At 39.1% G+C, this 14,219-nt stretch overlaps 1 protein-coding gene across 1 annotated transcript in view; it reads right to left on the reverse strand.

Annotated features, from left to right (window-relative positions):
* Nucleotides 1–14,219, reverse strand: part of LOC150079223 (DDB1- and CUL4-associated factor 17-like) — a 260,750-nt gene that overhangs the window by 205,977 nt on the left and 40,554 nt on the right. Inside the window, exon 4 of the mRNA XM_090382995.1 lies at nucleotides 12,560–12,653. Within this exon, the coding sequence (XP_090239121.1) occupies nucleotides 12,560–12,653 (94 nt within the window). The remainder of the gene's footprint in view (nucleotides 1–12,559; nucleotides 12,654–14,219) is intronic.

A 14,219-nucleotide genomic window follows, 5' to 3' on the forward strand; every position in this document is an offset into this window, starting at 1 on the left:
GCAATCCTGAGTGCACTATATACTATATGATGACTCAGAAGCCTATGGCAAATATAAGCTAGTCTGTAATCAGGTCACAAAGGAGGTTAGGCAGGCGAAGGCAGATTACGAGAAATCCTTGGCAAAAGATGCTAATAAAAACAGCAAGGATTTCTTTACTTATATAAACTCTAAAAGAAAGAGGATGAATCTGATTGGTCCACTTGACATCGATGGTTCAACTGTTGATGATCCTGCTCAGATAGCAAACAAACTGAATGAGTATTTTATATCTACATTGACACATGAGGAATTATTAAGGTTTGAAAATGGCAGAATGTTATCAAATTGTAGCAGGATACTTAATGATTTTGTAATAACTGAGAGTAAAGTGGAGGAGAAATTGTTGATGTTAAACATAAGAAAAGCACCTGGGGTGGATGGGATCTATCCACTTATATTAAAGGAGGTGGCAAAACAACTAAGCAAACCCTTAGCCATAATTATGAGAGCATCCTTGGACTCAGGGGAGGTTCCCACGGACTGGAGATGTGCAAATGTATCCCCAATTCACAAAGGGGGATCGAAGGGTGACACGAGTAATTACAGACCAGTTAGTTTAACTTCTGTTCCGGGTAAAATAAGGGAGTCACTGGTTAAAGATGCATTGCAGGATCATCTAGACAAGGCTGCAGCAATAATTCAGACACAGCATGGGTTTGTTAAGGGAAAGTCTTGTTAAGGGAAAAGAGGTGATTATCCCTCTGTATTAAGCAATGGTCTCTGTATTAAGCAAAGGCAGATATTGTGGGGATTTCAGAGACATGGTGTCACACAGATATAAGGAATGCAGAACTGGAATTTGGGGAGTACAATGTCTACAGAAGAGATAGACAGGATAGGAAGGGAGGAGGGGTTATGCTATTAGTTAAGAAATACATAAAATCCAAGGAAGTGAAGTCAGTCGACATTGCTAGACAGTGCAGTGTCAAGTCAGTGCGGTGTGACATAAGCATTGGGAGATCAAAATTGAGAGTAGGAGTGTGCTATAGGCCTAATGACTCTGATGACTATAATAAGAAATTGTACAGGGAAATAGAGTGGGCCAGTAAATCAGAGAGTCTTATGATGGGGGATTTTAATTTCCCAGATATTGACTGGAATTTTGGGGCTGGTCACTCACACACTAGCAACTCTTTTGTGGATTTATTGGATGATTGTTTTCTACATCAGCATGTTCGGGAGGCAACTAGAGGGAGTAATACTCTAGATTTGATTATCAGTAGTGATTCTTCATGTATTAAGAATCTGCAGATAAATGAACCATTAGGTGGCAGTGATCACAGTGTGCTGAAGTGGGATTTACTCAAAGAGGTAACTACCATTAGGGGTAAAGGGAAGGGTTATTGTTTTCGTAAAGGCGACTACGATGGACTGAGACAGTATTTAAATTCTATACAGTGGGACCAACTGATGATGTTACCAACAGCAAATTCAAAATGGGAAGCATTCAAAGAACTTATCTTGGAACTACTAGGCTTTACATACCAACTAAGAAATATTGTTCAAGGTTTAGGCCTAAGTGGATGTCAGATGAACTAATGAGATATATGACAGAGAAGAAAAATGCACGGGATACATACAAATTAACACGTGATACAGAAGCCTATGATAGATACAAGTTGAATAAAGGAGGTTACAGGCAGGCGAAGGCAGATTACGAGAAATCTTTGGCAAGGGATGCAAAGAAAAACAGCAAAGCGTTCTTTACTTATGTAAACTCTAGAAGGAAGGGGATGGATCAGATTGGTCCAATTGATATCGATGCGTCAACTGTTGATGATCCTGCTCAGGTAGCTAATAAACTAAATGAATATTTTGCATCAACATTCACACGAGGAATTATTCAGCGAGGGGAATGCCAGAGGTGTATTCAACTCTGGCAGTAAGCTAGAGAATCTTGTAATAACTGAGAGTAAGGTGGAGGAGAAATTGTTGAAGACAAATACAAAAAAGGCACCTGGGGTGGATGGGATCTATCCAGTTATATTAAAGGAGGCAGCAGAGGAAGTAAGCACACCCTTAGCCATAATCATGAGAGCTTTCTTGGACTCAGGGGAAGTACCCATGGACTGGAGATGTGCAAATGTGACCCCAATTCACAAAGGTGGATCAAAGGGGGAACACAAGTAATTATAGACCTGTTAGTTTAACTTCTGTTCCCAGAAAATTAATGGAGGCACTGGTTAAAGAAGCACTGCAGGATCATCTAGATAAGACTTCAGTTATAGTTCAGACACAGCATGGTTTTGTTAAAGGGAAGTCTTGCCTGACCAATTTGATTGGATACTATGATGCAGTCACAAAAGAACTGGATGCAGGGAATAACTTTGATATTATATACTTGGATCTTAAAAAGGCTTTTGATACTGTTGCACATGGAAGACTGCTGCACAAATTGGAGTAGTGTGGCATTGGAGGAAAATTGCTACTACGGATAAAGGGGTGGTTGAGGGGGAGAAGACAGAGAGTGGTAATCAATGGACACTGCTCATCGTGGACTAATGTTATTAGTGGAGTCCCTCAGGGTTCAGTATTGGATCCATTATTGTTTTCTGTATTTATTAATGATATTGATGATGGTATATCAAGCTTAATGTCCAAGTTTGCAGAAGATACGAAGGTTGGCAGGGTTGTCAAGGACACTACTGACACTATACTACTGCAACAGGATCTGAAAAGGTTGAGCAGATGGGCTGAGAGGTGGTAAATGAAGTTTAACATTCACAAATGTATAGTACTACATATAGGAAACAGCAACCCCAGAGCAACATATCAACTCTGTGGTACTACACTGACAGTGGTAGAGAATGAAAGGGACATGGGGGTGGTTGTGCAGGCAGATATGAAGTTTTCTGAGCAGTGCAGACGGGCTGCAAGAGTAGCTCATGGTGTATTGTCGATGATATATAGGAATTTTTCTAGCAGGGATAAGGTGGTGATTATGCACTTGTATAAGGCAATGGTCAGGCCACACCTAGAGTACTGTATTCAGGTCTGGAGGCCTCATTTCAAGAAGGATGTAGAGAGGCTGGAATGAGTACAGAGAAGGGCTACAAGATTGGTGAATGGAACAAAGGGGTGCGCTTATGAAGAAAGGCTTAAGTTTTGCAAATTACAGTGTCTGGAGACTAGGCGCCAGCGAGGTGATCTGATAGAAGTGTATAAAGCCTTGAATGGTTTGAGCATGCTCAATGCTGATGTGATTCTTCCTCTTGCTCAGAATAATCACCTGAGAGGGCATAAATTCAAATTGAGGAAAGACAGATGTAGGATAGACGTGAGGAAATTTGCCTTTAGCCAGCGGGTGGTTGGTTGGTTGGTTGGTGGAACAGACTTCCATCACCTTGTCGTGGAAGTTGATAGCCTAAATAAGTTTAAGGCTGAGCTGGACAGGTATTTCGAACGGAGGGGTGAAGTGGAAGTGGTTATTTTTTTATTTATTTATTTTTTTTTTTTTTTTCGGCTGATGCTGCATAAGCTTGCTTTCTTGCATCAAATGCCTCTACTAATGCTAATGCTAACTTTTGTAGATTGTAATTTTCAGGAAATACGTATGAAGGAAGGTTGTTCCAGCAAGTGGAGAAACTCTCTTAGAGATGAATCATTAATTAACCTAAGTGATCCCTTCTGAATGGAATCAAGATGCCTGAGATAGGTTTTGGGGGGCACCAGCCCAGATGTAGGAACAATATTCCATGGCAGGGCGGATTTGCGATTTTTACAGAGTGAGCAGCTGTTTGGAAGAAAAGAAACACCCAGAGCGAAAGACAAAACCAAGTTTTTTAGAGGCAGAGGAAGCAATATTTGTAATGTGCTTGTGCTAAGAGAGATTAGAAGTCAGGGTAATCCCCAAAAGAGATATATCATTTTGCATAGAAATCGGAGTGTCATTAAAGATAAGCATAGGAGCAGAAGAAACCTTTTTGCGAGATATAAGACAAGACTGAGTTTTAGAAGGTTTGAAATCAACTAAGTTGTCTTTACCCCACTGGAGAAATACCTGAAGATCGGAATTTAAGGAATTGGTAGCAAATTTTCGAGAAGTTGAAGCTAATTGAGCAGGACAAGGTTTCTCAAAATGGAAAGTGGAATGCAGTGTGCTATCATCGGCAAAACTATGGATAGGATTTCCAGTCAATGGAAGAAGGTCATTAATATACTAGAGGAAAGGAGTGGGGGAAAGAACTGAACCTTGGGGGACACCGGCATTAGTGGAGAAGTTAGAAGACAGAGTGCCATCTACCATCACCCTCAGTGAGCGATCAGAGAGAAAACTGGATAACCAATTACTAAAAACAGTTGGCAAACCATAAGATGGAAGCTTGTTTAGAAGATCTTTATGCCAAACACGACCAAAAGCCTTTGAGATGTCAAGAACAACTACTTGTGTTTCACCGAACCTTTCCATTGAATTAGTTCATAAATGGGTAACATAAGCCAGAATATCACCTGTGGATCGACACTGACGGAATCCATACTGGCTATCGTTGATCAGATAAAAGGTTTCTAGGTAGTTTAAGAGTTGGCAGTTAATTAATTTCTCCATTACTTTAGAAAGAGTAGAAGTAATTGCAATGGGACGATAATTGGATGGTAGGAATTTGTAACCTTTTGTAGGAAATGGCCGGATATGAGCAAATTTCCAAGCAGAAGGAAAAACACCTTTGGAAAGAATAGGAGTAAGTTCAGGAGCACAGGTTTTGAGCACAAGTGGAGAAATACCATCAGGACCTGGAGCTTTCTTGGCATCGAGCTTTGTCATAATCCTTCTGACATCCTTTTGATGGAAGACTACAGAAGGCATTGAATGGAGTGTGTTGGGAATGGTGGCAGTATGTTTTACCAAGATCATTAATACATGAGTTGGAAGTAAAATGGGATGCTAGCAGGTCAGCTTTATTCTTGGCTGAAGTGACAACAGAACCATCAGGTTGCAAGAAGCAAGTTTTCTACTCTTAGCCTGTTCAAAATCTACTTTGGACTGATTAATAACTGCTTTACAATTGTTGCGAGCTTTGGCTTAGTGTAGGCAGAAAATGAAACTGAAGAATTAGAAACAAACCAATTATGATATGCAACATTCTTCTCTTGAACAGCCTTAGCACATTTATTGGAAAACCAAGGTTTAGATAAAGGACGAGATTTTAAAGTGGAGTGTGGAAAAAAAGGATTCCATTCCTACAAGAGTAATTTCACTGACATGATCAGCCAAACGTTGACATCAGAAGTTTTGAAACAGTGATCCGACAATGGAAAAGAAGAAAAGAAGTCTTGCAGGTCATCCCATTTTGCATTCTTGTAATGCCAAACAAAACGAGGTTGGGAATAGCCACGAGATAAAGATTCCATTGGAGAAGAGACAATCACCAAGTTGTGATCTGAAGTGTCTAAAGGACCTCTCACTTTGACCATGTACTTAGAAGGGTTGTTTGTGAAAAAAAGATCAAGCGTATTGGCTGTACGATTAGGATTGTACGGTATTCTTGTAGGTAAATGAACAATCTGTGCTAGGTCATTAGTAATTGCAAAGGCCTCAGCATCTCGACCTGCTGGGTCGGTGTGACTAGAAAACGGAAGCCAGCTGGAGTTGTGAACATTAAAACCGCCAGGGAAAATTACCTCACTGTTAGGAAAGTTGGACTGGAGAAAGTCAAGTTGCAAAGAGAGGAAGTAAAAGAGCTCCAAGTGATTATTGGAGATGGGAGAACGGTAGAGACAACAGATGAATTTGACACGATGAGGTAGAGAGATTTGAAGCCAGAGAAGATCAAAGAGAGGAGATTCCAAGTTGCCAAGTCTCTGACAGGGAATATCATAACGGACATATGCACAAGTACCACCTTTGAGGCGGAAGGAATCATACAGCGAATAATTTGGGCATCTGAGATGAGCAGTAGTTGAATCAACCGATAAATGAGATTCTGTCAGAAAAAGTACATGGGGTTTGGCAGACTGCAAGTGGAAATGGACATCGTTGAGATTAGAATTGAGCCACGTATATTTGTGAAATGAATTAGGAAGTGCTTGGGAGGTTTTGATCTTTTCGCAGATAAGCTTGCTCTACTAGTTTGACAATTCTTGTGTATTCAATAGTAAGAAAAAGTGGGTGGGACATGCTGTATGAAGTAATGAAATTTTTGGATATGGCGTACACATGGTAAGAATATACCCAGATCCTTGACATAACATGGCCTCGACAATGCTCCCCGCATACACACTACTCGGACTCCCTCCAGTCACTATCTGGCAGAGTAGAGGTAGCAAGATTATACACTAGTTGATATGGAAGCCTCCTAGAGAGTTACCAATAGGTTCAGTCCAGTGTACAAACTAACGGCTGGCCAGCGAACACCGTTTTAGAGCTGTACCCTCGAAATGTAAGGAATATTGTATCTCGCCACGACGTTCATCATAACCTCAAAAGTCATCAATCATACTGCATGATGGAAGAGATAGGGAAGGGTTGGCCAGAACTTAGCTCTAGAGACTAAACATGGGTTCCACCACTTCAAGCCTCCAATAAGCAAAGTGGTGGTATTTCACCAGTTGATGAGAGTCATCTACCACCTAGTTCTGCCTGGTAACATAGAGGGGCGGCGTTCCTCCATGTGGTGTGGGGGCCAAATCTCGACCCCTACTTACGTTGTTTCACACCTGGGTGGTCACCCACAGTGTGCTCGTTCATGGAGGTTATACCCAGGATTACTAACAGTACCACCATCGTGAAGGTGCAAGCAGAGGATTGGCTGTCACAGACCGTCTAGACTTCGTCAAAATTAGTCCACTTGACTTGAGTGTCACCCGAATATCAGTTCCAGCAGCGTTTTAGACTCCCAGGTAGCAAGTACAGCTTGTCTGGCATATCTGTCACAGCTTCGCCGAAATTGGGTCCACTTGACTTGAGTGTCACCTGACGAGAATATCAGTTCCATCAGCGTTTTAGACTCCCTGGTAGGCGCCTCCGTAGCCAGGTGGGAAGGAGCAGCAGTGCGTAGCACATGCTTCTTGATTAGACCGGGGTTCGAGCCCGTCACCACCAAATACGGAGGATGCGGAAAGGTTAAGGAATGACCACCGCATATCCTGGAGCAATATGGCCTTAGTTGCTAATGCTCCTAAAAACCAAACACCAACTCCCTGGTAGCAAGTACAGCTTGTCTGGCATATCTGGCACAGCTTGTCAGTTTGGTGTCAAACACCATGCCCAAGAATCAGATACTGCTGGTGATTGATATCGGCTGATTTCCCAATAATAATTTGGGAAGAAATGAATCACTTATAAGTTTATCAAGTGGAAATCTGTGTACACCAATGGAAACAGTGAAAGGAGTGAAGTTGGAGTTGGGTTTCTGGTCCATAAAGATTTTAAAAACAACATTTTGGAATTCAAAAGTACATCACCAAGAGTGTCAAGACTAATACGCAAGATTTCTAAGAGATACAAGCTAAAGAGTATAATGATTTATGCACCAACATCGAGCCATGATGATGAAGAGGTTGAAGAAATGTACACCGAAATTCAGAGTCTTCTAGATGAGCAGAAAACCCACTACACTATTATTATGGGAGACTTCGATGCTAAGGTTGGAAAAAGACAAAACAGCACAGAAAGGGGAACTATAGGAAATTTTGGAATTGGTGAAAGAAATGAAAGAGGCGAAAGACTTGTGGAATTTGCAGAATCTCACAGACTGTCAGTAATGAACACTTTTTTCAAGAAAAGGGTGAACAGAAAGTGGACATGGAAGAGTCCAAATGGATTAACTACTAATGAAATCGACTTCATCCTCACTAACAGAAGATATATTGTGAATGATGTTACCGTCTGAATAAGGTAAATGTTGGAAGTGATCACAGAATGGTAAGATGTATACTTGATATAGATGTAGGAAAGGAAAGGAAAAAACTGACTAGAGTAAATAATACAAAGGTCTTTGAGATAACAGAAGAGGAGAAAAAGCAATATGTACTGGAACATAAGAACAAGTTTGAGCTTCTGCAGACTGCTCAGGACCAAGATATCGATGAGGAATATTACAACTTTCTGAAAGTGATAAAACCCAAGAAACCTATAGGGAAAAAGAAATCGAAAGAAGAAAAAAAAATTAGTCAAGAAACACTTGTCATGATGAACCGAAGACGACAAATGAAAAGCAAGAAAAACACTGACAGGGAGAAAATTGAGTATACTGAGTTATGCAAAGCCATTAGAAAGAGACTCAGAGAGGACATAAGAAGATTTAAAACAAGAAAATTAGAACAAGCATTAAGGGAAAAAAAGGATTTAAATCAGCAGCCATGAGCAGTAATACAGAAAGACAAATGATACTGAAACTGAAGAACAGCGATGGTGTACTTATAAACAGCAGAGAAGGCATAATTCAAATAGCAGAAGACTACTATACAGAATTATACAAGGAGCAGGGGAATGATGCCAGCAGTGGGGAAGATGGATTGCAAAGTAACAACACATACGACATACCCGATATTCTTCCTGATGAGGTAAAACATGCATTTAAGAAAATGAAGAATCAGAAAGCCCCGGGGGAAGATGAAGTTACTGTAGAATTGTTAAAATTGGGAGGAAGAGACATAACACAAAAACTGGCAAGGCTCTTCACAAAGTGCATTAGAAAAGGTGTGACGCCCAAGCAGTGGAATAATGCAATCATAGTTTTGCTGCATAAGAAAGGAGATAAATCAGAAATTGGAAATTATAGACCAATTAGCTTGTTATCCCACATCTACATGTTGTTCACAAGAGTCATTACTAACAGATTAGAAAGAATACTTGACGAGAATCAACCGAAAGAGCAAGCTGGCTTTAGGACAGGATTCTCAACTATGGATCACCTTCACGTAATATCACAGCTAATGGAGAAAGCAAATGAATATAAAACGCCATTATGCCTGGCATTTGTAGATTATGAAAAGGCATTTGACTCCATACAGCATAAGGCAATGTTTCGGGCACTGGAAAGACAAGGCATTGATACCCCATATATTATGATTTTGAAGAAAATATATGAGTGTGCTACCTCCTTTATTAGACTAGACAAAGATAGTAGGAAATTTAAAATTGAGAAAGGAGTTCGACAAGGAGACACAATATCTCCGAAGCTGTTTACTGCTCCCCTTGAGGAAGCTTTCAGAAGATTAGACTGGTCGCAGAAAGGAGTCAATGTAAACGGAGAGTACCTAAATCATTTACGATTTGCAGATGACATTGTGGTCATAAGCCATGATCCCAAAGAATTAGAGGAAAATCTTAATCAGTTATGCACAGCTAGTAAGGATTTTGGACTAAAGATGAATATGGCTAAAACAAAAGTAATGATGAACAAGTATGCCACAGAAAGGGAAATAATGACTGAAGGAGCAGTAATTGAAAAGGTGGAGTCATATACTTATCTGGGACAAGTTATTAGCTGTAATAATGATAAATGGCTGGAAGTCAAGAGAAGAATAAATTTTTGATGGATAGCATTCAGGAAATATAGTCACATAATGAAGAGCAATATCCCAGTTTGTCTGAAACGTAAAATAATGAACCAATGTATACTCCTCACCATGACTTATGGTAGTGAAACTTGGGCACTCACCAAAAGAATGGAAGAGAAGCTGAGAACTACACAGCGAAGAATGGAACGAATTATATTGGGAATCAGACTGTTAGATAAGAAGAGAAACACATGGATTAGGCAGCAAACTCAAGTAAAGGACATTCTTATCAAAACTAAAGAATTAAATGGTCTTGGGCAGGACACATAGCTCGAAGACATGATGACAGATGGACTAAGAAAATAACAGAATGGTACCCAAGAGGAGCTAGAAGAAAACGTGGAAGACAAAGGCAGAGATGGATAGATGAAATTAATGAGTTTGTAGGTGGTAAATGGATGGCCAGTGCTCAAAACAGAAGGAACTGGAAAGTTGCTGGAGAGGCCTTCATCCTGCAGTGGATTGAAAATGGCTGATGCTGATGATGATGATGATGAATTTGGGTTCTGGATGTAGATGGGTTTTGGTTGCAGATAGACGATAACCATTACGTTGAAAGGTTCTATTTTTAAGGTAACTTTCTATGATCATTGCGAGTCGACCTCTGAGTCCTATGGCATACAAGTCTTGCAGAATGCCATAGCACGAGGTGGTGCCAAATGCTTTTTCAATATCTAGGCACACCATGACAAGATGTTCTTTTCAGATAAATGCTTTCCATATATTACACTCAGCTTTCTCCATTAGGTCTAACGTGGATCGGTTTTTGCAGAAGCCATATTGAGAGACATGTATGGTATGTAAAGTCTTGGGACTTTACATACCATACATGTCTATTGTGTATCATCTTTTGAAATGTCTTTCCCAAGCAGAAGGTAAGAGATAATGGTCTATAGTTGCATGGATTCGTCTGATCTTTTCCAGGTTGAGGAAAAGCTAGCACTGTTGAATGACACCACGAGCGAGGATAGTAGCTTTGGGAGAAGATTCGATTCAGAAACAGCAATAGGAAATTTAATGCCTTTTTGTCTGGGTGTTACAACATGAGATAATAAATTCCATCAGGACTTGATGCCCATTTTTTTTATTTGTTTAGAGCATCCTGTAGCTCCAAAATTGCAAAGGATTGATTATATGGGAGTGATATTCTTGTGCTGAAATTTAATTTGCATTGCTCAGCCCTTGTTTTATGTTGCTGAAAGGATGGTTTGCATGCAGATATATCTGAAATTTGTGCTAAATTTTCTGCCAGAGAATTAGCTATTTCAAATGGATATGATAAGTCTTGCCCATTCCATCTCAGTATTGTAAAGGATGCTGGCAGAAATCTAACATTGTTTTTTTATTTTATTCCAGATTATTCTGCTATTGGTATTCTTCATTATAGTAGAAGCAAACTGAATCCAAGAATCTTTTTTAGCCTTTTTCCTTACAAATTGTGCTTTTGCCTTAAGTTCTTTGAAATTTATAAGGTTCTCCATTGTTGGGTGTTTACAAACAGATTCCATGCCCGGTTTTTCTCTTTTTTTGGCAAGCTGGCATGCATCACTCCAACACAGATTGCCTCACTTAAAAGAACCAGTACGGAGTTTGGTATGGCCTTGGTTGCGGCATTTAGAATATGAGTTGTGATGTGTTGTGTGGCATCATTGATGGATTCATGTTTGATAATTTCATCATCAAATGAAATATTAGAAGCAAACAACTTCCAGTCAGCCTTGGAAATTTTCCATTTTAAGCAGGTATTATTTGCCTGAGGGATTCTAGTTGTGTGGATTTCACAAATTATTGGATAATGGTCACTGTTTAGCAGATTGTCCAGAGTTGACCAGTGAATGAGTGGATACCATTTTGGAGAGTAAATTGTTAAGTCTATAGCTGTAGTTGTTCTAGTAGCAAAACGAATGTAAGTATCTGCACCAGTATTCAAGTCCAAGCTGGAACTAGATTGTTACTTTGTAGTAATGGGCAAATTACGATAAACTGAAAGTTTTTTTTTTTTTTGTTTTGTTTTTTGCTGATGCAGAATAAGTTTGCTTCTTCATATCATTTAATCCAATTAATCAAAGCTTACTGGCCTATCCTCAGGGGGTGGGCAAGTACCCTGGTTTGCAATCATGCCAACCCAGCTGTGAAGTTATTTCCAAAATATGAGAGATGCCAAAAGGCGTGCAAAGTAATATTTAAGTAAAATTTAAATGCTCAAGACAATATATTATGGGTTTAAAATACACTATAAAATATCGGTGTAAATACACCATAGTGAACTCTTAATGAAAAACTACATAAGCAGTGTAAAGGCATTGATTTAATTGTATCTCATATTGTGACTACCTTCACGAGTTACCACGTAATACACTAACTCGAATAAATAACGGTTCACTAATAGAGAAGACTACTGTTACTTTTCTTAGTGGACACCACCACCCAGATGGCACCGTTTCAAGACTTATTTGCCTTTCCTCGGTGGATGGGCGGGCAGGTACTCTGGTTTTGCAATCATGCAAACCCAGTTGTGAAGTTATTTCCACAATATGAAAAATGCCAAAAAGTGTGCAAGATAATACTTAAATAAAATATAAATGCTCATATTGTGGAAATAACTACACAACTGGGTTGGCATGACTGCAACACCAGGGTGCCTGCCCACCCACCGAGGATAAGCCAATAACGGTACCATCTGGGTGGTGGTGGTATCCACTGAGAATAAGTAACAATAATCTTCTCTATTAGTGAAGCGTTACTTATTCGAGGTAGTGCAATACATGGTAATTCCCAAGGTAGTCACAATATGATATTGTGACTACCTTGGTAAGTAGTGTAAAGGCATCAATTTAATACAATTAAATTGATGCCTTTACACTACTTATGTAGTTCTTCATATGAGTTCATTATGGTGTATTTACACCAATATTTTATAATAACCTAATTAACATAATTTTAAAGATTGCCACCACAATTATCCCACGATGATAACTGATTAAATATTAAAATTCAGTATCTTAATGGCACTTACTACAGGGCCACTATATACAATAGCATCCTTAGTTTTTCTTTTGAGACGAGGCGGAATCCTGTATAGCTCACTAGGTAAACCATTTCTGCCAAATCTAAAACAAAATATACACATCAGTTACTGAAACAATTGTAACCAAATCATAGGATGGTGCATGAAATGTTGATACATTTGTATCATCAAGTATAGTTCACACACAAAATTTAAGAGTAGCAAAAGACAAAGCACTTTACATGCTCATGAATCCCACATACACCCATCAGTAAGCAAAGTGGAAGGGAGGTTGTATCTCAGAATCAAGAAAAGGCTAGATTCTGAGATAAACGTGCCTTCCACTTTGGGCACCTGCAAAAAAACAGGATACTTTGTTCATCCTGGCAACATTTGGAAGAAGAAGGCTGCATAAATTAGCAAATATGACCTCAAACTGCCAGCTTTGTTCTATAGAAAATGCTGAAGCTTTCTGAGTTACAATGCAGCACAGTCCAGGAAAGTCAACAAGAGCAACTTGTGAACTTAGAATATCTCAACATTCTGTTCAATGAATGCTTTAATTGCATTTGAAAATGTTTCCCACACAAGACTACAGTACTGCATAAGCTTTCCAAAAATGATAAGCAACAAAAAACTTAATTTGTTGCATGGGCAGAAAAGAAAAATGCAGTGTTATGCAATATCAGAATCCACTAACATAACCTATGTATTTTTAAATAGTCTTTGAACACAGTAATGAATAATGCCATAATGAATAAAATAACACAAACCAAAATTTAATTTAACAAAGTATTAATATCCAATAATAAAAAAAATGCTATAGAAACAAAGAAACAATACAATAATCTCAATAAAGAAACAAAAGAATATTTTACAAGAAATAATCTTGAATTGGAAAAATAATTTGGAGCATTATCAAGATTGACCAATTTTAAAATTAGTTAATCTTGATAATGCTCCAAATTATCCACCTAACAGTATAGATCTTTTGTAAAATATTAAAACAATATTCCTACTTCCCAACACAATCTCTATTATTCAACCTATGGATCAAGGAATTAAAGTTATACCTTGCGAACTTCAGGGGATACATTCCTGAAAAATACTACAGTTGACAAACTAAGATTCCATAAACAAATAAGGGATTAGGGGGGGAAAAATATATTCCAATAAAATATATAAAAAACACAGTCAATTTAATTTTCCATTTATACAGCATAGAAACAATAATAAAGTTGACGTGGTCCTTGAGGATGTCACAGACATTCTCTCAGATATGCCAGACAAGCTGTACTGGCTATCTGTGAGTCTAAAACACTGATGGAACTGATATTCGGTGACAAACAAGTCAAGTAGACCCAATTTCAGCGAAGTCCGGATGGTCTGTGACAGCCAAATCCTCTGCTTGCACCTTCACAATGGTGGGATTGTTAGTAATCCTGGGTATAACCTCCATGAACGAGCACACTGTGGGTGACCACCAAGGTATGAACTAACGTAAGCAGGGGTCGAGGTGTAGTGTCCACACCACATGGAGTAATGCTGCCCCCCTGTGTTACCAGACAATATTAGGTAGTATATGATTCTCATCAACCAGTGCAATACCACCACTTTGCTTATTGGAGGCTTGAAGTGGTGGAACCCATGTTTAGTCTCCAGAGCTCAG

This window comes from Mastigoproctus giganteus, chromosome 10 (assembly GCF_048544385.1).
Source record: "Mastigoproctus giganteus isolate SK-2022 chromosome 10, ASM4854438v1, whole genome shotgun sequence".
In the NCBI taxonomy this organism is placed as follows: domain Eukaryota; kingdom Metazoa; phylum Arthropoda; class Arachnida; order Uropygi; family Thelyphonidae; genus Mastigoproctus; species Mastigoproctus giganteus.